Raw genomic sequence first — 25,307 nt, forward strand, 5'->3', positions numbered from 1 at the left:
AAACAAAAATTGGAAGTTTTTGAAACTTTTAAGAAGTTTAAAGCTCTTGTTGAGAAAGAAAGCGGATATAATATAAAAGTCTTGAGATCGGATAGAGGAGGAGAGTTCACCTCCAAAAAGTTTGAGAAACATTGTGAGGAGAATGGAATTCGTCGTCTAGTGACGGTTCCATACTCTCCATAACAAAATGGAGTAGCAGAAAGAAAGAATAGATCCATTCTTAACATGGCCCGCTGCATGTCAAAGTAAAAGATTACCTAAAGAACTTTGGGTAGAAGTGTGTGGAATAAGACACCACAAGAAGCATAGAGTGGAAGAAAGCCCAGCATTTCTCACCTATAAGTATTTGGGAACATTGTACTTGTTCATGTACTAGATCAAAAGTGGTCCAAGTTAGATGACAAAAGTGAAAGGTATGTCTTCATCGGTTATGACTCTCGCTCTAAAGGCTACAAGTTGTATAATCTAAGCAATGAGAAGATCACCATAAGTAGAGATGTCGAGTTTGATGAAGAAGGAGCTTGGGATTGGGGTGTCCAAGAAGAAGACTATGACTTCTTACCATTCTTTTATGAAGAAGAACAAAAGAATGGAGAGCAGCAAGAGATTATCAGTCCACCTCTATCACCTACTCATGGAAATGCTTTTCCATCATCTTCACAAGGAGAAAGTTCAAGCGAAAGGACACCACGGATGAGGAGCCTACAAGAGCTATATGAGGTAACCGAAAATCAAAATGATCTCACACTTTTTTTTGTCTTTTTGTCGATTGTGAACCAATAGGGTATGAAGACGCAGTGCAAAATAAAAGATGGAGAGATGCTATGGATGAAGAGATTAAGGCTATAGAGAAAAACGACACGTGGGAGCTGACAACTCTTCCCAAAGGAAAGAGAGCAATCGGACTTAAGTGGGTGTACAAGGCAAAGAAGAACGCTAAAGGAGACGTAGAAAGATACAAAGCAAGATTGGTTGCCAAAGGTTACAACCAACGGTCGGGAATTGATTATGAAGAGGTATTTGCTCCTGTTGCTCGTTTAGAAACCATAAGATTAATTATCTCTCTTGCAGCGCAAAATAAGTGGAAGATATTTCAAATGGACGTGAAATCAGCTTTTCTAAATGGTTATCTCGAAGAAGAAATCTATGTGGAGCAACCAATGGGCTATAAAGTAAAAGGACATGAAGGTAAAGTCTTGAAACTAAAAAAGGATTTATATGGGTTGAAACAAGCTCCAAGGGCATGGAATAGTAGAATTGACAAGTATTTTCTAGGAAATAATTTCACAAAATGCCCTCACGAGTATGCCCTTTATACAAGGGTAAATGAGAAAGGAGATATTTTGCTTGTTTGTTTGTATGTAGATGATCTTATATTTACAGGAAATAATCAAAGTATGATCACTCAGTTTAAGAAGGTTATGGCTCAAGAATTTGAGATGACGGATATCGGCCACATGGCCTACTATCTTGGGATAGAGGTAAAGCAAATGGAGGACTGCATTTTCATCTCACAAGAAGGATATGCGAAAGAAATTCTAAAGAAATTCAATATGGAGGACTGTAAGCCCGTATGCACCCCCGTCGAATGCGGAATCAAGTTGTCGAAGAATAATGAAGGTGAAAAGGTAAATCCAACACTTTTTAAGAGTCTTGTTGGAAGTCTAAGATATTTGACGTGCACAAGACCAGATATCCTTTTTGGAGTTGGGCTCATTAGTCGCTATATGGAGACACCTACCATGACCCATATGAAAACTGCAAAGAGAATTCTTCGCTACATCAAAGGTACGCTTGATTATGGCTTAGTCTATTCATCATCTAATGAGTTCAAACTTGTTGGATATAGTGACAGGGATTGGGGCGGAGATAGTGATGATAGAAAGAGTACGTCTGGGTACGTGTTTTACTTGGGCGACACAGCTTTCACTTGGAGCTCAAAGAAACAATCGATCGTAGCACTATCTACATGTGAAGCTGAATATGTTGCAGCTACATCAAGTGTCTGCCATGCGATTTAGCTTAGAAACTTGTTGAAGACGCTTGGAGTATCACAAGAAGAGCCAATCGAAATCCATGTTGATAACAAATCGGCATTGGCATTGGCAAAGAACCCAGTATTCCATGATAGAAGTAAGCACATTGATACAAGATATCACTTCATAAGAGAAAGCATTGCAAAGAAAGAAGTGCAGCTGAAATATGTAACCTCCCAGGAGCAGATCGCCGACATTCTCACTAAGCTACTCAAGCATGATGTGTTCCGCAAGTTAAGAACTCTACTTGGAGTATCAAAATCAAGTTTAAGGGGGGGATGTTGAGTAGTAAACTTGATTTTTTGGACTAAATAATATGGGCTTAAGGATTTTGCTTATAGGCCCAAATCAATTAAAAGGCCCAACATGCATAGCATTTCTAGAAGCATTATCTAGAAAAATCTATATAAATATCTACTAGAAATATCTATATAAATATCTAAGTAAGAAATGTAGTTTTATAAAGAATATCTAGAGAATTCTAGGAAAATATCTTGATATGTGGTCTAGGTGTCTCTAGAAAATGTGTGGACTAGAATCTTCTTGTAAACACTATATAAAGGGGTAGTGCCCTCCATTTTGCAACAAGCCAAAAAGTGTGTAAAGTCTTGAATTTAAGAAATACAAGTTTCCTTTCTTCACTTCCTTCTTCCTATTAGTATTGTCCTCTTAAAAACCTTAGTCAATACAAGTTAGTAAACACATCTTTCATCCAACAAGGAGAAGGCATAACACTGTATTGACTAGCTGGATCAGGTAAAAGTCCTGTTGAAGATACTCCTGAATTGATTGGAATTCCAACAACATATTTTGGGTGCAATTTCTTCATAAATGTCGACTTTCCGAGTTGCAGTTTCATCTCTACCTCCTTTCTTTGGTTGTAAGCAATGAAATGAATGCTTCAGAATGTTCCAAAACACCTAAGATCAGTCAGATACAAGAAACTTTTCTGGGATCCAACAATGCTTCTTCACCCTTTATATGGACGAAAAGTAGTAGTTGGATCTTAACTTTTAGTTATACGAGTCATTTTTGTGCCATAAAAAATGTGGGGTTTTCACAAAACTAAATCACAGAATGATCCGGTATCATGGTATGTCTGGTATCATGTTATGTCTTCCGTGTGGGGTGGGTGGGGTAGTTAATTGTATGCAGATGTGTAATCCATGTTTTCTGAGGAGGGATGTTTGCTTTGTGACGCTGCCACCCTCAAATCTTTCGCACTTCGTTGGTCTAAAGGCTTATCTGGATGACCCTCTTTTCGTCTTTCTTTTTTCAAATCCTTTCTTTAATTGATGATTGTTACAGGTGTAAAGGAATTTTTTACATGAATAGTGGGGAAGAGGATATCCCCATCATTGCCACATCATCCCGTGCCATGGAATGGTCAATCTGAATATGTAATCTAATATTTAAGAGTCTATTATTTGGAATGGTTTTGAATAATCTTTAAGGGCTGCATTCGGTATCTTGGATCCCACCAACCATGAATATTTTTTTTCTTGATGTTATGAAGAACTAATAATATTATCTGCATTTTGCATCTTTGATGAAAAAATGTGTAAACTGTATGAAATACAGCTTTCATAAAGGGTATAGGAATTCTATTCAATTTTAAATTACTTGGGGTGTGTTTGATTATAAGCATAGAATTTGCATGGAAAGAAAATAAATTCTAGGTAATTCAATTGCCTAGAATTTAATTGCATGAATATTATTAATTAAACGTGTTGATTGATTTAATTTTCAACCTAAAAAATATTATATTTGTCCATTTTTTATTGGTGAGTAGATGAGAGAGAAAGAGAGAGTGAATTCCATGGAAAATAAAATCTCACTCTTTCAAAAAAATATATATTCCTTGATTTTGAGGAAAATATGGTCACTGAAAAGTGTGTTTTTTCACACTTATTTAGATCACAAACATGACTTAATTACGAGCAAAATGTTTAAATTGTGATTTAATCTCGTTGAATTCATGCAATGTAGGTATTTCTATGGAAATGGTGGAATTTAGGAGAAAGAGCCGAAAAATGACTAAAATGGAGCAAATGATAGTTCAGGGACTAAGGATGCAAATATTCAAAGTTGAACTAAAAGGCAACCCGGGAATGCAAATATGCTAAGTACGAACTCAAAAGCAATACAAGATGATTGGAAGAAGAATGAATTGCAAATGGACTAAAATGAAGAAGAATGAAAGTTCAAGGACCAAAATAGAAATTTGGCATAGTTGGTAGCACAATGTGACCCTCTATGCGGTCGCATAGAGGCAACCCAAGAATATTTACTCAAATTTTTTCAGGGGCTGATTCTGCAGTTCCCTTATTTCACCGAAACTCTTATGGAAACAATTTTTGAGTCCTATATAAACGAAATCTCAACCAGAACGACAGCGACGAAGATTTTAGAAGAAAAAGAGAGATTTTGAAGGAGAAAACGAAGAGAGAACAAGAGGAAAACATCGTGCAAATTGAAGAATTGATTGGAACTTGATTCGGGTGATGACATTTCTTCAACTATTTTTATATTTTCTTCTTTTCAGCATGTTAGGCTAGATTTTTCATGTACTAGGAGATCGATGAACCTTGCATTATGAGTTTTGATTTTTGATTTGGAGATTTGATATATTTAAGCACATGTTCTGGAATTGAATGATTTATACGTTATTATTCCCATATTATTATTGTGCACGTAATTATATGATTTTGGTGGCCTGTTTTATGCATTCGAGAGAAGGAAAATAGGCTCGACATGGTATAAATCATCATAGGGTCCGATAGGAGATAGAAATATACCTCTATGCCTCCTGTGAATTGTTGAATATTCATGAAATTACATGTGTTCCTGTATGTTAGTATTCATCATAGAGATATAGTCGAATCACATATTGGGGTAGGTTTGGAATTGCTCGAGAGAGATTGCTAAATTAAAATATGAATATTGATTCATCAATTGTGGGAATGTGTGTCAAATTTGCATAATTAAAAGTTGAAGGGTGTTGTTTGGGAATTCGTGATCCTAGTGCGTTAGTAATTCATTAATTCCATAAATTATCGTAGATTGCATCCAGTTCATTTTGCATTTAGTATAAGTTTCTCACTCATAATTGCATCATAGTTCACATCTTCCTTAGTTAAATCACAACACTTACATATTACTTTCGTGTTTCGGTTAAGGTCATAATAGGTTGATTTGAACTAATTCAATCCTTGTGGGATCGATACTTGGACACATAATCCATTCTACTACTTGTTAACGAATCGTACACTTGTTGTGGGTTTTAAATCGTAAGAAATAATTTCGTGAACAAGTTTTTGGCGCCGTTACCGAGGATTGAAATTTAGTTTAATTTTATCTATTATGACACTAATTCGAACTTACCTAGATTAGTAGTAGTTAGCTTGCTAGACTTAGTTTATTGTTTACTTTAATTTAATTTTGTCCTATTTTTGCTATATCAGGACTTGTATGCAAAGAGCACCTGATCGAGATTTGGTTCCCATTGATTTAGAGATCGAGTGCACATTTCGTTACAGGCAAAGAGAAGCAAGAACAGCACAACAAATTCAAAAGGACCAAAAACAGCAACAACAGATGGCTAACGAGCAAAATCGTCCGGTGATTCAACTCAACGAAGGCACGGGGTTTGAAGATGAAGGGAATATGATACTTGGGGACTTCATGGCACCGTTGGTGGTCAAAGTCAATCTAGCATTGTGTATCCTCCATTTGGGCAACCGAACTTCCAGTTGAAAACAAATGTAATTCTTCATAATGTGCATCAATACCACGAGATGGCTAATGAGAATCCACATACACACATATCCCGATTTCTGGACATGTGCCAACCCTTTAGGTACCAGGGTATGTCAGACGATGCTATAAGACTGCGATTGTCTCCACATACTTTGCGGGATAAAGCACTTGAATGGCTGGATTCACTTCCCGTCACAAGCATTACCACTTGGAACGAGTTAGTTCACAAATTCTGCAACAAGTTCTTCTCGCCAGCTAAGGTAGCAAAAATGCGGCATGACATATCTATATTTAACCAAGGTGAGTCTGAATCATTTGAAGAGGCCTGAAATCGTTTCAAAAATATGTTAAGGAAGAGTCCTCAGCATGGCTTTGATAAAAAGACACAAATCCGATTTTTCTACACTGGATTACTTCCATCCTTCAAGAGCATGGTAGATTCATCATCCGACGGGTCAATCTCCACGAAAATAATTGACGGAGTATGGGAACTGTTTGAGAGAATGGCTACAATTCCAGCCATGTGGTCTACAGATTGAGTGGTTCAGAAGAGAACGTTGGGGGTTTATGAAGTAGATACATACTCAGCATTATCCATAGAGATAGACTCTTTATTCCATAAGGTTGAGAGTATTTCACAAACCGCCAGTACAAAATAAGTCAAGAAGCCAAGCTGTGAAGAATGTGGAGTAGACCACAATACTGTCAACTGTCCAATTCTCACACAGGGGATCGAACATGCAAATTTTGTGCAATGGAGTCAACGCCAACAGAATAATTCACATTCGAAAACCTACAATTAGGGCTGGAAAAAACACCCAAACTTCTCATAGAGTAACCAGAATCAAAACAGACCACAAGGTCAATTTCAGCAGCAGGATAAAAAGCCACCATTGGAAGAGATGTTTGAGAAGTTTATGGCAACGACTAATCAGTACATGGAGGCCAACAACTAGTTTATGCGAAAGACAGACGCAACTCTCCAAGATCAAAGTGCTATAATCAAAAATTAGGAGACACAAATGGGACAGATGGCAATCTCCATGACAAGTGCTCACCAGGAAACCTACCCAACAACACTGAAATCAATCCTAAGAAGCACACAAAAGCTATAACAACCAGAAGTGGAGTACAACTATCTGAGATACATGTAAAAAGATCGGGAGTTAGCAAGGAATCAGCGCCTACCTCAGATGACGAGATTGTGGAACAGACTGAACAAACAAGAGAGGATGTTGCCAAGAAGAATTCCAATACATCACAGGTTACAGCTACCAATTCTATCAATCCTCATGAGCCATCGATTTCATTCTCGCAGAGGTTGAAAAAGCACAAATTGGATCAACAATATAGTAAATTTCTTGAAATCTTCAAGAAACTGCACATCAACATCCCATTTGCTGATGCACTCGCTCAGATGCAGAGTTATGCAAAATTCCTAAAGGATATCCTCTCTAACAAGCAAAAGATAGAAAAAAATGAAATAGTGATGCTAACTGAGGAATGCAGTGCCAGAATCCAGAAAAAGTTACCTCCAAAACTAAAGGATCCAGAGAGTTTTACTGTACCTTGCACTATTGAAAATTGTCATTTTGATAAAGCTTTGTGTGATTTATTTGCAAGTATTAATTTGATGTCTCTCTCTATTTTTAGAAAACTCGGTTTGGGAGCAGCTAAAGCCACAACAGGACCCTACAATTAGCAGATCGATCCCTTACACATCCAAGAGGAATCATTGAAGACGTGTTGGTAAAAGTAGAGAAATTTATATTTCCAGCAGATTTTCTCATTTTAGACATGGAGGAAGATAAGGATGTTCCACTCATATTGGGGTAACCTTTCTTAGCTACTGGAAGAGCGATTGTCGATGTTCAGAAAGGGCAGCTTATATTGAGGCTTAGCAAAGAACAGATCTCTTTCAACGTTTTCAAGGCAATGAGATTTCCCACTGAGTCAGACAACTGCTTCCAGATCGAGGTAATTGACAGAATAATTCAAGATACATTTCGACTACATCATCCTTCCGATGCATACGAGGCATGCATTTCACATTCTCAATCCACTCACACTGATTCAAGTGAGATTGAAACATGTGCACGATTTTTGGAAACTAATCCATCATATATGCGCAAGCGTCACTTCGAAGAACTGGGAACTAGGACTACAAAGTCAGTGTCATCTATTCAGCAACCTCCCAAGTTGGAACTCAAATAATTGCCACCACACCTTCGATATGCTTACTTGGGGGAGTCTTCTACACTCCCAGTTATTATTTCAAATACTGTCAGTGAAGTGGAGGAAGAGAGACTACTTTGGGTGCTGAGGGAGAATAAAACAGTCATTGGATGGTCAATTACAGATATCAAGAGGATCAGCCCATCGCTATGCATGCACAAAATACTCATGGAGGAAAATTTCAAGCCAAGCATTGATGCTCAGCGGAGATTGAACCTAAACATGAAGTAAGTGGTTAAGGTTGAGGTATTAAAGTTGCTCGATGCAGGTATCATCTACCCAATATCAGATAGTGCATGGATCAGTCCAGTGCAGGTTGTTCCAAAGAAGAGAGGTATCACAGTAGTGCAGAACGAGAAAAATGAGTTGATTCCTACAAGAACAATGAATGGATGAGGAGTTTGCATCAATTACCGTAAACTAAACGCTGCTACTCGAAAGGATCATTTTCCACTACCATTCATTGATCAAATGCTGGAGAGACTAGCAAGGCACTCACATTACTGTTTTCTGGATGGGTACTCCGGGTATAATCAGATTCCAGTAGCACCTGACAATCAGGAGAAGATAGCTTTTACATGTCCCTACAGTACCTTTGCATACAGTAGGATGCCCTTTAGTTTGTGCAACGCCCCTGCCACCTTTCAGCGCTGCATGATAGCTATCTTTTCTGATATGATTGAGAAATTCATAAAGGTATTCATGGACGACTTCTCAGTGTTTGAGTCTTCGTTTCATGAGTGTTTGGAGCATCTGAGTCTTGTGTTATAGCGGTGTACAAAGACTAACTTGGTATTGAATTGTGAGAAATGTCACTTTATGGTATAGGAAGGCATTGTGTTAGGACACAGAATATCAGCAAAGGGTATTGAGGTGGACAGAACAAAGATTCAGGTGATCAAGAAATTACTGCCACCAATATCAGTGAAAGGTGTTCGTAGCTTTCTTGGGCATGTCAGGTTCTACAGAAGGTTTATAAAGGATTTCTCAAAAATTACTAAACCACTGTACTATTTGTTGATGAAGAAATCCACATTTGAGTTCACAGATGAGTGTTTGATGGCTTTTAATACTTTGAAAGAGAAGTTGATTTTCTCGTGATCATCACACCGGATTGGAACCTGCCATTTGAATTAATGTGCGACGCTAGTGATTTTGCTGTTGGGGCCGTATTGGGACAACGAAGAAATAAGATATTTCATGTAATCTACTATGCAAGTAAGACCTTAAACGATGCTCAATTAAATTATGCCACTACAGAGAAAGAGCTCCTTGCCGTAGTCTACGCCTTTGACAAATTTCGATCATATCTTGTGGGGTCAAAGGTCATCGTTTACACAGATCACGTTGCCATCAAGTACTTAATGGAAAAGAAGGATGCCAAGCCACGTCTCATTCGTTGGATATTGCTGCTTCAAGAGTTTGATCTAGAAATCAGGGATAAGAAGGGTAGTGAAAATGTGCTAGCAGACCACTTGTCTCGACTTGAGACCATAGAGTAGACAGAGATCGTGGAAATCAATGAAGTCTTCCCAGATAAATAGAGTTTTGATGTAGGAAAGGCACCCTGGTATGCTGACATAGTTAACTACTTAGCCAGGTCTATCGTTCCGCCAAATTACTCAAGTCACCAGAAAAAGAAATTTTTCACTGAATTGAAGTATTATTTTTGGGAAGATTCCATTCTATACAGGCGAGGAGCTGATCAAATCGTTCGTTGTTGCGTACCTGAGGAAGAAGTGCCCTTAATACTAGAACATTGTCATTCATCTACATACGCGGGACATTTTGGTGCTTCAAAAATAGCGGTGAAGATCCTTCAATCGGGTTTTTACTGGCCTATGTTGTTTAAGGATGCCTTTGAATTCGTGAAAAGGTGTGACCGATGTCAACACACCGGGAATATATCTAAGAGAAACGAAATGGCTCTGAACAGTATCCTAGAGGTGGAAATATTCGACGTCTGGGGGATCGACTTCATGGGGTCATTTTCCCCATCATTCTCTAATCAGTACATATTGGTGGCTGTGGATTACGTATCGAAGTGGGTGGAAGCCATTGCATTGCCTACCAACGATGGGAAGGTGGAGATTGATTTTCTAAAGAAAAATATTTTCACCCCCTTTGGCACACCGAAAGCTATAATCAGTGACGGGGGCAAACATTTCTGCAATCACCAATTTGAATAGTTGTTGACTAAATATGGCGTTAAACATCATGTAGCCACTGCATATCATCCTCAAACCAGTGGACAGGTTGAAGTGTCCAATAAGCAATTAAAGTGAATACTTGAAGTCACAGTAAGCTCTTCACGAAAAAATTGGTCTAAGAAGCTGAACGACGCCTTATGGGCCTATAGGACTGCATTCAAGACTCCTATAGGGATGTCACCATATCGACTGGTTTTCGCGAAGGCATGCCCCTTACCTCTTGAGATAGAACACCATGCTTATTGGGCAATGAATAAATTGAATTTGGACTTGAAGGCTGCGGGTGAAAAATGTTTATTACAACTTAATGAGTTGGATGAACTCAGAATGGAGGCCTACGAAAATTCAAGACTCTACAAAGAACGTACCAAGAAGTGGCATGATATGCATATTTAGAGGCGTGAATTTAAAGTGGGGCAAAAAGTGCTACTCTACAACTCTAAGCTTAAGCTGTTTCCAAGAAAGCTGCGATCGAGATGGTCTGGTCCCTATACTTATTACGCAAGTATTTCCACATGGGGCAATTGAGATCACTCATGATAGTAAGGGGACATTTTAGGTCAATGGCAGTGTCTGAAGCACTATTGGAATGGCGATTTCTCAAAGGAAAAGTCTACCATTCATCTTAGACCACCAGAATGACACAATATGGTAAAGTCGAGCTATAGACTATAAACTAGCTCTGATTGGGAGGCAACCCAACATTTCTACCCTTTTACTTATTTCACCTTTTTGCATTAGTCTAGGAAAATTTTCAATTTTTCGCATTATTGATAGTTATAGGTCATCGTTCATCCATGTATGTCAATAGAATCTAAGTATCATTCGCATAGATTCCTAGGCATAGAACACATGTTCGGTAAGTTTGAAATAGTTTTTGGTAATTGGGAGTATAATTCACGTATTTCAAGACAAAATGACATTTTCAAAAATTTAAAGGGCAAATGTATACAAGAGAGTTCAAAGAGGGGAAATCAATTTTTTTATCTCATTATGTTTTGTTTTATTTTGAATTTAAAAAAAAAGAGTCTATGCGGTTGCATAGACACCAACCGAAACAAAAAGTGGAACAATTTATATCACTATGCAACCGCATAGGATATAACTATGCGGCCGCATAATAGTGATTCGGTCATGGACTTAAGCCATGACCGGATCACTCTAAATCATTTTACTCCCCATTCCCGTCTCACATTTTTCCCTCAAACCCTAGGTCCAAAAATTCCCATCTTACACGCACACACCCAAAGACATTCATAAACCCTCCTTCATCTCTTCAATCATCCACGCACTCATCGCAAAAACCCAAGGCATTCAAGGTATGAGCTTTATTCCTTCTCCTCATTTAGATTTTGGTTTGTAGTTACTCACAAATTACAATTGAAAATTGAGTTGAAAGGGTGTAAGTAGGCTTGGTTTATGACATTGATTTGTGTTTATGTATTTTGGGTGATTATAATTTGCCAATTATTAATAGAATGGAGATGAAGATATTGCACACAACATGTTCGATAAAATGCCTAAGTAACAAACTTTTATGCCATACAATTGATGTGTATAACAATTGGATAAAGACAAATCACTTGAAAGACCGTGAAAAACATAAAACCCCATCTTGCATGACGTAGGCACTATATAGCCAAGTCACGGTACCCTCCATCCCCTACTTTACACCATGATTTAACACACCAAACGAAATCCAATTGATTTTAAATTTGAGTATATGATAGACCTCATTGAATACTTTTATATGCTAGGAGATAGCCCGAAAAATTTTCGATATTTTTTTTTTTTGATGTCCAGGGCCGAAAGTGCGCACTCGATCATGGGTCCAATTTTTCAAATGTGCATGTTTAGACCTAGTTTTCTTAGTTTTTCATATTGGCGCACTATTTATACTATCTTGAATATCATATTTTGAAGATTGCACACCAATGTGTTATACATACACATTGAAGCAAGTTTGGGGAATTTTGCACTTCACTGTCATCCTCTCTTGTTTTCTTAATTATCATAAGTCAAGAGCCTAATACACCTCTTTTCTTACCTTTGCAGAATGCCGCCAAAGAGAACATCAAAAGGAAAAGAGAAGATTGGTTCCGCATCTGGCACAGCCCGGACTAGAGAGCCCAAAGGGGGTGTCAGGAGATTTCTATCGTCAGAGACAGCAGCTCGTTACGCCAATGTTGTCCGCGAGTGGGCACTCATCCCCGAAAGGCTAGTTAAGTTGGATGATTTTCCCAATTTAGAATTAGTTTACTTAATCCACAACTGTTGTTAGGAGAAAGTAATTGAAAGACCGCATCCAGTGTATGAAAATCTGGTGAAGGAGTTCTATGCCAACTTCAATACATAAATCGACACTCCTGGATCAGATCATCTACATCAAACATGGGTTCGGGGCAAATGGATTATGTTCTCACCAGAAGTGATTCATGAGCTACCCTGGAATAATGTGGTCCCGATCCCACATAATTTCAATTGGATTGAGGTTGCAGAAGTATTATTGGGACGCTAGAATGCTTGGCCTCTACCGACCGCAGACTGGTATCAGATTGATCTCACCCCATCTATAGTTATCCTATGGTTATTCATATGCCACAACATCGAGCCCATTTCCCATAGGACGACATTCACAAATCAAAAGGCGAGGTTTATCTATCATTTGGTTCGGGGAAACAAGATTGACTTGACCACATACATCTACAACCAGATACAAATTATAGGCACATGGGGAGATTGGCACACCTCGCTGATTTTCCCAAGTTTGATAAGTGAGATATGTAGAGTTGCAGGCATACAAGTCCAGCCTGGGAAAGCACTAGAAAAACCAAGTCCCTATATCAAGCGCCTCACACTAGAGGCCCAGGACCGAGCCAGAGTTAAACATCAACGAAAGTTAGAAAACGAGCGACGTCGACAGCAATAGGCTGAGGAAGGACAAGCAGCTAAGAACTTCGAGATGCCACAAGTTCGTCCACCACCGATTGACATTGATACCTAGTTATTGAGGTAGATGTTTGCCACTATGACAAGACACAGTCGAGACATGTAGAGTCTTCAGCAATCATTTGGAGCAATGAGTATCACCATCCAATAGGTGCAGAATGATACGGCAATCACAAGAAACTTCGCATTCAATGCCAGCAGTGAGTCCCTTGTAGCGACAAGAGATATGAGTACCTTTGATGGGCGATTGGGAATGTACGTAGGCAGAATAGATGGTATACAATGGCGAGTGAATGAGACATGGGACCGTTTAGGGAGCTTGGAGATCAGGGTTCAGGCCATGCAGGTGGAGCAAACCCAACAGTCTGACATATTGAGAGAGATTTTATCCTGCCTTCCTTCCCCTCCTGGAGATGATGCTGCAGGACCCAGCCTTCCATCACAGCCACCGTATTGATCAGAGGAGTCTTGTTTATCTCATTTTGCTATTTTATGTTCTTGTTTTTCTTTTTAAATTATGTCATTTCAACTTTAATTCTTACATTGAGGACAATGTACTATATAAGTTTGGGGGATGGTGGCATAATTTAAAACAAATAGTCAGCATGTAATTATTTTGCATTTTCACAGTTCATCCTTATTATTGACTAATTGTTGCATGACGCATGCTTGATGAGTGAGTGTTGATTATACTTTGGCATGCTTGTGTGGGCTTGATAGCCTTGCCGGCTATGATGTGATTATTGGATTGATATAATTCATAAACTTTCAATAGAGTGCTGAATAGATTAACCAATACTTGTGATGCAATACTTGACATTATCTATGTACGTTGTTCATGCTTGACATGTTCGGTGAATGACTGAATTTTGAGCATAAAGTTGGAAAAGAATGATAACCCTCTATTGAATTAATACGTAAATCACCTTAAGACAATTTGGAATTGGTTGAGCTATTATAGGGAGCATTGAGATAAACGGGGGCTCCGTGCATGAAATTTTATTGTGTGGATTGCTTAGACCAGTGAAGAGAAGATTAGGTGAAAATCTTAAATTGAGGGTTGGTTTTGGAAACTAAATGTCTAGAACAATAAGGGCATAAAATTAAATTGTAAAAATAAGACACTTCTTTTCATGCCTTTATGACTCGAGCAAGTAAGCCTGTAAGGATATTTTAAAATCTGGAACCCTAAGATCAACTGGTCTGGAAGTCACCGGCCTAAAGCTCGCTAAAGGGGTCATATAGAAAGCAAGAGGGAGGGAGATTAATAAAAAGTCATCTGATCAAGCCTTTATAACTCGAGTGAATAAACCTGTAAGGGTTTAAAAACCTGGTGCCCTAAAGCCAACTGATTTGGGAGTCACCGACCTAAAACTCATTACATGGGTTATAAAGAAAGCAAATGAGAAGATGATATATATATATATATATATAAAATTGAAAGTGAGAAAAACAAAAGAGAGACAAAAACATGAAGAAAAGCCCTTAGACATTTAGTTGAAGAAACTATACCTTTGAGGCGAGGCGAGTAACTTATTTTAATCTTGAGTGTGGAAGCAATCAAACTTGGGAGAGCCTTCACTTGTTGAAATGTAAACTTGTGATAGTAAGATTAATCCAAACTACGAGAGGGTGATGACTACAGTTATGTAAACTCCTAATTTTGAAACACAACCCTGGGATAATTGAGTGAAAAGAATAAGTTTGGGGGGTTGTGTATCTCTCGAGCGAGTAAGGATACATTTGACCACTTGGGGTCGGGACTCAACCCATCATGAATTTGATATGTTGACATGAATTCACACACACACATCAAGTATGCATTTAACAGATAAAAGTTGATGTCATTTTTGCACTAATAAATTTTAATAAAGTTAAATACTTAGTCCAATCCTGAACCACGGTAGGGTATTAAGCCATGTTTGTTCAGAATTATGTCACTATCGTAATTGAAGACACAATAATTCAAGTTTGGGGGGTTTGATAAGTGTGTTTTTGCACACTTATTTAGATCACAAACATGACTTAATTACGAGCAAAATGTTTAAATTGTGACTCAATCTCGTTGAATTCATGCAATGTAGGTGTTTCTATAAAAATGGTGAAATTCAGGAGAAAAGAGCCGAAAAATGACTAAAATGAAGCAAAGTGATAGTTCAGGGACTAAGGATGCAAATATTCAAAGTTGAACTAAAAGGCAACCCGGGAATGCAAATATGCTAAGTATGAACTCGAAAGCGATACAAGATGATTGTAAGAAGAAAGAATTGCAAAGGGACTAAAATGAAGAAAAATGAAAATTCAAGGACCAAAATAGAAATTTGGCATAGTTGGTAGCACTATGCGATCTCATCTCTATGCGGTTGCATAGAGGCAACACGAGAATATTTTCTCAACTTTTTTACTCTATGTGACCGCATAGTACATCATAGAGGCAACCCGAGAATATTTTCTCAAAATTTTTTACTCTATGCGACTGCATAGAAATGTACTATGCGGTCGCATAGAACAGTTCGGGGGTCGATTTTGCTATTTCCTTATTTTGTTGAAACTCGTATGGAAACAAAATTTTTAGGTCCTATATAAACAAAAACTTGACCAGAACGACAATGACAACAATTTTAGAAGAAAAAGAGAGATTTTGAAGGAGAAAACGAAGAAAGAACAAGAGGAAAACATCGCGCCAATTGAAGAATTGATTGAAACTTGATTCAGGTGATGACGTTTCTTCAACTATTTTTGTATTTTCTTCTTTTCAACATATTTGGCTAGATTTTTCATGTATTAGGAGATCGGTGAACCTTGCAATACGAGTTTTGATTTTTGATTTGGAGATTTGACATATTTAAGCACATATTCCGAAATTGAATGATTTATACGTTATTATTCCCATATTATTATTGTGCACGTAATTATATGATTTTGGTGGCCTGTTTTATGCATTCGAAAGAAGGAAAATATGCTCGACATGGTATAAATCATCATAGGGTCTGATAGAGGACAGAAATATACCTCTATGTCTCGTGTGAATTGTTGAATATTCATGAAATTACATGCGTTCCTGTATGTTAATATTTGTCATAGAGATATAGTCGAATCATAGATTGGGGTAGGTTTGGCATTGCTCGAGAGAGATTGCTAAATTAAAATAGGAATATTGATTCATCAATTGTGGGAATGTGTGTCAAATTTGCATAATTAAAAGTTGAACGGGTGTTGCTTGGGAATTCGTGATCCTAGTGCGTTAGTAATTCATTAATTCCATAAATTCTTGTAGATTGCATCCAGTTCATTTTGCATTTAGTATAAGTTTCTCACTCATAATTGCATCATAGTTCACATCTTCCTTAGTTAAATCACAGCACATACATCTTACTTTCGTGTTTCGGTTAAGGTCATAATAGGTTGATTTGAACTAATTCAATCATGTGGGATCAATACTTGAACTCATAATCCACTCTACTACTTGTTAACAAACCGTAAACTTGCGGTGGGTTTTAAATCGAAAGAAATAATTACGTGAACAGTCACATGACTAAAAGTGGGAAAATATTTTTCATGAAAAAAATGGCAATCAAACAGCACAAAAGTAGGAATTTGGATGAAGAAAACACATTTTCCATAGAATATATTGGCAATCACACCCTTAGTGTAAGTTTAAATGTCAAAACACTTAACTTTGGAGAGAATCGTCACATGTTTAGATTTTTAACAATGTCAATTAGACCCAATCAAATTAGAGTGGTAAAAGAAATGTGTGATTGGAGAGCAACTTATATATTAACGTGTCGGGAAAGAAATGAAATTCATTTGCGGGCAAGCGAATTTCACAAGTGGCAAAAAAAAAAAAAAAGTTATTACCACTAAGGGACGGGTTAGCACCAATTTGAAAACTTTTCCTTCTCTACAACTTTTATCGAGCCTAGATGATGATTAAAATTGACTATACACACACACACATACACACCAGTAGAACATCAGATATGGTAGCATTATTTGGAGTCATATTTGTAAATTAATTACAAAATTTTACACTCGTGGATATTTGACAAGTTGTCTAACATTTTTAATTTAATTGATTGTCCAAAAATTGATTTTGTGATTAAGCCCGATGAGGAGGTAGAAGTTTACATAGTTGAATTTAAATTGAATGAAGTAGACAAATTATATTATATAAAAAAGGGTAAGGTAAAGTTTTGGAGAATAAATGGAAAGTGAAGCAAAGTAAAAAAACAATCCATCTAAAGATTTTTTTGATGTCCATGATTCAAATTGCTAAAGTGGTGCTAATGACTTTAAACAAACGTCCGTTGGTGGGCAACTCAATTTTCCAACTCTTAACTCTTTTAACTTTTTTATTTTTGGTCATTAGATAGAATTTTTGCTAGCTAGTTCATTTTTGAAGTCCTAGGTCGATCATGGTTTTGAGGCTTCATTTTGACTATGGTGATTACACTTACCAAATTTGATTTGGATAATTCTTGTTGTACATAAAAAATTGTACATAATGGTATCCCCCAACTCACATGGTGTCCCCCGCATCTTTGAATAACATTTTACTTTCAAAATTGCACAATGTATTTACAATCAACATTACAATAGTTACAAAAATTTACAGATATGCTGTGACTGTATGTTTAGGTTCTATGGAGAGATCATCCGTGCATCAATAGTTGTTACTGATGGACTTTGAACGGTTGCCTGCTTCAGATACTTGAATGCTTTTTGATGATTTAGAAATCCCATGAACCAGAACTCGAACTTGTCCTCGGTGACTATCTGCACATACTTTTGCCTTGGTTTTTTGGCATTTTCACTTTCATTGGCTCTCTTTATTTTCTCCAGGGGGACTATAACCTGAAAGGTTTTGAAACCAGTTAGCTTTCATTTTCTAGGAGAACGTCAGTTATAATCAAGATTCGGAACATGAGAGTTAGTAGCAGATAAGTGTATACCTTGTAATGTATTTTAAGCGGTTTTGCAGTTGGAGAAGAGAGTTTGATTGATCTTTCACTACAGAAGGCAATTTTATCAGTGGAAATAAACAGGAGGCCTGCCATCGGTCCAGCTGTGGTCGATAAATAGCATTGAGAGGCCGTTAAAAGCTTTTCGCCGTTGCTAACATTGAAGTTTAGCTTGAAAACTTTTTCCACTCCGCCTACCTGAAGGATTCTTGCTCCAAGCCTTAACTTCCCTTTCAAAGTTACAGTGAACCTGGGTCCCAATTTCACTGCAGAGATAATAATAAAGCCGAACGTTAGGCGTGAAATAGGAGTATGCTTGAGAATTTGTAACGTTGATAGCATGTTCGGTAAGCTAGATTCAACCACATAAGATATGGTGACTAACTAATCTCGTCTTTAATTTTGGCCGGTTATGTCTAGTCGAGCACAGCGCACATGCTCCAATGGTCTGATTTTAACTTCTATAAAAATAAACTAGGTTAAGGCTTTACCATGCTCTCGGAATCCTTGAGCAAAATTGTACATCCATTCTCCAAATTTGTTCATCCCAGGGATTACTGAACTTGCTCTGCCTGCATTTCCAAGAAAATCCATTAAGTTTGCGATTAACGGAACTGGGAGTTCTTGGTGAGATATAAAGACAAGAAAATATACATACTCTTTCTAATTTTGAAGTATTCATTGGAAGGAGAAGGCGTAACACTGTATTGGCCAGCCGGATCTGGTAAAAGTCTTGTTACTCCTGAACTAACCGGAATTCCAACAGCATATTTTGGGTGCAATTTCTTCGTAATTGTCGATTTTCCAAGTTGTAGTTTCATCTCTACCTCCTTTCTTTGGTTGTAAGCAATGAAATGAATGCTTCAGAACGTTCAAAAACACCTAAGATCTGTCAGATACAAGTACCTTTTCTGGGATCCAAAATGCTTCTTCACCCTCTATATAGACGAAAAGTAGTAGTTGGATCTTAACTTTTAGCTACACGAGTCATTTTTGTGTCATAAAAAAATGTGGGGTTTTGACAGAATGATCTGGTATCATGTTATGTCTCCCGGGTGGGGTAGTTAATTGTATGCAGATGTGTAATCCATGCTTTCTAAGGAGGGATGTTTGCTTTGTGACGCTGCCACCCTCAAATCTTTTGCACTTAGTTGGCCTAAAGGCTTATCTGGATAACCCTTCTTTTCGTCTTTCTTTTTTCAAATCCTTTCTTTAATTCATGATTGTTACAGGTGTAAAGGAATTTTTTACATGAATAGTGGGGGAGAGAATATCCCCATCATTGCCACATCATCCCGTGCCATGGAATGGTCAATCTGAATATTTAATCTAATATTTAAGAGTATTATTTGGAATGGTTTTGAATAATCTTTAAGGGCCAACCATGAATATTTTTTTTCTCGATGTTATGAAGAACTAATAATATTATCTGCATTTTGCATCTTTGATGAAAAAATGTGTAAAATGTATGAAATTTTAATTTCTTGTTTCATTAGATAACTAGTGGATTTAAATTACTAAGTGTAAGTTTAAATGTCAAAACACTTAACTTTGGAGAGAATCATAACATGTTTAGATTTTTAACAATGTCAATTAGACCCAATCAAATTAGAGTGGTAAAAGAAATGACTGATTGGAGAGCGACTTATATATTAACATGTCGGGAAAGAAATGAAATTCATTTGTGGGCCAGCAAATTTCACAAGTGGGAAAAAAAAAGTTATGACCACTAAGGGACGGGTTAGCACCAATTTGAAAAATTTTCCTTCTCTACAACTTTTTTCGAGCCTAGATGATGATTAAAAGTGACTATACACACACACACACACACACACACACACACACACACCCCAATCGAACATCTGATATGGTAGCATTATTTGGAGTCATATTTGTAAATTGATTACAAAATTTTACACTCGTGGATATTTGACAAGTTGTCTAACATTGTTAATTTAATTGATTGCCCAAAAATTGATTTTGTGATTAAGCCCGATGAGGAGGTAGAAGTTTACATAGTTGAATTTGAATTGGATGAAATAGACACGTTATATTATATTAAAAGGGGCAAGGTAGAGTTTTGGAGAATAAATGGAAAGTGAAGCAAAGTAAAAAACAATCCATCAAAAGATTTCTTTTGATGTCCATGATTCAAATTGCTAAAGTGGAGCTAATGACTTTAAACAAACGTCCGTTGGTGGGCAACTCAATTTTCCAACTCTTAACTCTTTTAACTTTTTTTATTTTTTTTGGTCATTAGATATAATTTTTGCTAGTTAGTTCATTTTTGAAGTCCTAGGTTGATCATGGCTTTGAGGCTTCATTTTAACTATGTTGATTACACTTACCAACTTTGATTTTACCCCTGTATAATCTACTCCATTTCTGTAATTTTGAAGGACACGATAAGTTATTTCATGAGATGCTTGTTTAAGAAAATTGTAGCCACTTAGATCTTAAGTTATGGGTTTATTATAAAAGCGTGTTTCTTAAGTTTTCGAAATTGGGGTTTAATTAAATTTTACTTTTTTTCTCTTTATTTTGAAGATTAACCTTACGTTCCATTATGAGTTCCAAAAACCAATGAAAACAAATGATTAAGTTAGTGAGCTTCATTTCGTTGAATAAATGAAACTGAAACGGACGAAACTTGGTCGTTGTGTTTGGTTTTACTGAAGCAAGAGGATCTGAGTCGAGTGATATTGATTTGTCAGATAGCACGATAATGGCACTGAAATACCATGAGATGGCGGATCGACGCAAATATGGGAAGTGAATCGCAATTATTTCCTTGATTGGAAGAATTTGACACGTTTTTGGTAATTTGACCATAACTTTGGCTGCGGTTATCAGAATCGCTATTATGACCTCAATTCGGAAAGCTCTCTTTGGCACGCACGTCTTGGCCACCAAGCTATGGCGTCAATTTCGAGTCCAAAATCCGCTGTTTTCCTTTTCGAAATTCAATTTTTAGTTATTTTTTACTATTTATGGTCATATTTCGCTTCCCTTTTTCCATATGTTAGAAAACTCGAATTGAGCCAAATTTTTGGTAACCTACTTCTTTTACTTAATATTTTATTCTTGTATAATTTCAGAATTTGCCATTTTTGGTAATTTTCCCATAATTTCATATTTTCCAGCTATTTAATCCGGCTTGTGGGTTAATTTTGGTCATTTTGCATTATTAATAATATTGAGTTGATTTCAGAGTATTTTCTCTTATTTTTGGGCGTTTTCTTTCTTTTCTTTCTTGCGAATCATCTGCTACAATAAACCAATAGGATAATCACTATCTTACCTAGCGTCAGTTGGTATCAGAGCGTCAGCATCTTCTTGGGAGATAAATTCCATTAGTTATAATGGTTGGTGGATGTGGTGGTGGTCGTCGAGGGCAGGTTCTGATTGAGGAAGTCCCGCACCGTGATCGTAATATTCAGGATGTGACGATTGAAGATTTGCAGAGACAAGTTGTTGAGTTAACCCAACATTTGGCGGAGCAAAAGTTCGGTAATCATGATGTAGAGGGTCACGATTCCGATACCAGTTTCGAAAACTCATATCACCATTGTGCTCGAGTTTGGGAGCATCGTGGATGGGAGGATCGTCATGTGGATCTCGATTTCAGAGTGGATCTGCTCAAGTCTTCTGGTACGTTGCGGGCTGAAGGATTTATTGATTTGTTGAATGAAGTGGAGCGAATTTTTGAATATAAGGAGGTTCCAGATCGTTTCAAAGTGAAACTGGTCGCCATCAAACTCAAAAGTAGAGCATCTGCATAGTGGGAATACTTGAAGTGTTCACGGGAGCGACAGGGGAAATCCAAAATTACTGACTGAGATAAGATGAAGAAGAAGATGAAAGGGCACTTCTTCCCTTTTGGCTATACTCAAACCTTGTTTCAGAGGCTCCATTCATTGAGGTAAGGTGCAAGATCAGTCAATGATTATACTGAGGAATTCTATCAGCTAGTGGCTCGAAATGATTTATCTGAAACGGAGGAGCAGATGGTCGCACGGTATTTGGGGGATTAAGGCAGCCCCTACAGGATGTTCTCAGCTTTCATTCATTGTGAATGGTTTCTAAGGCATATCGGTGGGCACTTGCAACAGAGAAACAGCAGAGTAGGACGCCAGTGGTCAGAGGTAAAGGTAGTCAGCCAGTTCGCCCTCAAGAATCTCGTCCTGCTTACCAGCAGCCACAGTGGGATAATTCCAGCTCAAGTATTAAGTGTTTCAGGTATGGTGAACAGGGGCATAGGGCGACTGATTGCAGAAAGCCTGCTGGTCAGAAGAATAAAAATTTTCTGATTGAGGAGGATATGATAGAGGAGTTCGAGGAAGTTGGGGAACCTGTGTATGATGATGGTGAAGATGAGGACGTACTATATGGAGATGGCCAGGAGACCCTGGTCGTTCGAAAGAACCTACTGACTCCCAAGGGCAATTTAGGAGACAATTAGTTGAGGATCAACGTTTTGCACACAACCTGCACAGTTGCTGATAAAGTCTGCAAGCTAATAATTGATAGTGGCAGTTGTGATAATGTAATGTCTGAGGAGGCTATCGAGAAACTGCAACTGAAGATGGATCGTCATCCCAAACCATACAAATTGTCTTGGCTGAATAAGGGCAGTGAGGTAACGGTAGAAAAATGGTGCTTAGTGTCTTTTTCGATCGGAAAAAAATATTTTGATAATGCTTGGTGTGATGTGGTATCAATGGATGCGTGTCATATTTTGTTGGGATGACCTTGGCAGTATGATCGCAGCGTTATCCATAATGGGTGGAAGAATACTTATTCTCTTAGCATAAAAGGGAAGAAAATTATTTTGGCGCCTCGCAAGGAAAAAAAATCCCTGCCTCGGTAGTTAATAACACCAATCTACTTTCTACTTCCAGGTTCTTGGTTGAGGTTGGGCGTGAAAAATTGTTTATGCTTTAATGCCTCATGAAAATAGTGCAGCGAATGTGGATTCAGAATTACCAGCAGAAGTGCAGCAACTACCGATGGAGTTTTCTGACTTGATGCTGGAGGATCTTCCTCCATGATTATGACCTATGAGGGACATTCAACATCAGATCGACCTTATTCCACGAGTCTACCAAACCGACCAGCATATCGCCTCAGTCTCAAGGAAGCTGAAGAGTTACAGCGACAAGTGGTAAAATTATTTATGAGTCCTTGTATAGTTTCTGCTCTACTAGTGCCGAAGAAAGATAGGTCGTGGCATATGTATGTTGACAGCAAGGCAATTAACAGGATTACAGTGAAGTATAGGTTTCCATTTCCCCGTCTGGACGACATGTTGGATCAACTGTCCAGTTCTAAGGTCTTCTCAAAAATTGACCTTAAAAGCGGATACCTCCAGATCAAAATTGAGCCTGGAGATGAGTGGAAGACCGCGTTCAAGACACAGCATGGATTATAGGAGTGGATGGTCATGCCCTTTGGACTATCCAACGCACCCAGGACTTTTATGAGATTTATGCATTAGGTTTTACCGTCTTTCATGGGGAAGTTTGTGGTAGTCTATTTTGACGACATATTTATTTATAGTCCGACATAAGAATCACATTTTAATCATCTTCGTGCTATCTTCATTGTAATGAGGACGGAGCGCTTATTCATCAATCAGAATAAATGTTCTTTCTTCACAACTTCTGTAGCTTTTTTGGGTTTTGTTGTGTCTACTGATGGTGTTCATGTAGATCAATCCAAAATTGAGGCAATTTTGAATTGGTTCAAGCCAAAAACTTTGGACGATGTCAGGAGTTTCCATGGATTGGCATCCTTCTATTGCCGGTTCATCAAAAACTTCAGTTCCTTGATTGCTTCTATCACAGAGTGACTTAAAGGGCGTGATTTTCAGTGGACCAAGGAGGTAGAGGCTAGCTTTCGGTTGGTTAAGCAGAAGATGATGGAGGCCCCAGTCTTGGCACTTCCGGACTTTAAGAAGGTGTTCGAGATAAACTGTGATGCGTCTAGAGTTGGTATTGGTGGTGTTCAGAGTCAGGAGGGATGTCCAGTAGCCTTTTTCAGTGAGAAGATATCTGGATCGAAGAAAAATTATTCCACTTATGACATGGAATTCTATGCCATAGTTCAGACTTTGAAGCATTGGCGTCATTACCTGGTACAGAGGGAGTTCATCCTTGGTACTGATCATGAGGCCTTGAAGTACATCAATGGTTAGCACAAGCTGAGTAGGCGGCATGCACAGTGGGTGGCGTACTTGCAGGAGTTTACTTTCACACTACGGCATCAAGCAGAGAGTTTGAATCGAGTAGCAGATGCATTGAGCCGTTGCATATTACTCCTCACCACCATGAGCACCAAGATTGTTGGATTTGAGGCATTTCCTGATATGTATGCTGCAGATCCTTCATTTGGGAAGATAATTCAGGAGGTAACTAATAATCATCGATATGATTTTATTTTACATAATGGTTACTTGTTTCGTGCACTGCAGTTATGCATTCTGGATTGTTCACTAAGACAGCAGATTATTAGTGAACTTCATAACGAAGGACATTTTGGGCGAGACAAGACATTGGCATTGGTCTCTTTTGATTATTACTGGCCCAAGTTAAGCAGTGATATGGCGCATTATGTGGAGCGGTGTTATGTATGTAGGCGGTCTAAAAGAGCTCTTACAAATGCTGGATTGTACAAGCCATTCTCGTACCTGATGCTCCTTGGTTTGATGTTAGTAAGGATTTTATCTTGGGCTTACCTCGTACACAGTGGGCGATGGATTCCATTCTTGTTGTGGTTGACAGATTTTCAAAGATGGCCCATTTTGTGGCTTGCTTGAAGACAATGGATGCTACTCGGATTACTCGTCTTTATTTCAGAGAGATTGTACGTTTACATGGTGCTCCACAGTCAATTACTTCTGACCATGACACTAAGTTTATAAGTCATTTCTGGAGGAGTTTATGGGAGAAACTTGGAATGAAGTTGAATTTTAGCAGCCCATAATATCTCCAAACAGATGGTCAGACCGAGGTGGTGAATCGGAGTTTGGGAAATCTTTTGAGAAGCTTGGTAAGGACTAAATCGAAGCTGTGGGATTTGGCATTACCTCAAGTAGAGTTTGCTTATAACCGGTCGAGGAATAGGACCACCGGATTGAGTCCTTTTGAAATTTT

The 25,307-nt window shown here is 37.9% G+C and overlaps 1 protein-coding gene across 4 annotated transcripts in view; it reads right to left on the bottom strand.

Annotated features, from left to right (window-relative positions):
* The window catches only part of LOC111398373 (GEM-like protein 4), a 27,192-nt gene extending 8,134 nt beyond the window's left edge, over positions 1 to 19,058 (bottom strand). Inside the window, exons 1-4 of one of the 4 annotated variants that reach the window (XM_023025297.1) lie at positions 18,812 to 19,045; positions 18,645 to 18,725; positions 18,145 to 18,419; positions 17,713 to 18,046 (exon numbers count right to left, since the gene is read on the bottom strand). In XM_023025297.1, coding sequence (XP_022881065.1) covers positions 17,834 to 18,046; positions 18,145 to 18,419; positions 18,645 to 18,725; positions 18,812 to 18,974 — 732 coding nt within the window. In that variant the 5' untranslated portion in view covers positions 18,975 to 19,045 and the 3' untranslated portion in view covers positions 17,713 to 17,833. Of the gene's footprint in view, positions 1 to 5,977; positions 5,981 to 17,129; positions 17,133 to 17,712; positions 18,047 to 18,144; positions 18,420 to 18,644; positions 18,726 to 18,811 lie in introns of those variants that run through there. The other 3 variants (XM_023025288.1, XM_023025294.1, XM_023025303.1) reach the window with 3 other exon arrangements.
* Positions 19,059 to 25,307: the final 6,249 nt, after the last annotated feature.

Source organism: Olea europaea, chromosome 1, assembly GCF_002742605.1.
Source record: "Olea europaea var. sylvestris chromosome 1, O_europaea_v1, whole genome shotgun sequence".
NCBI lineage: Eukaryota > Viridiplantae > Streptophyta > Magnoliopsida > Lamiales > Oleaceae > Olea > Olea europaea.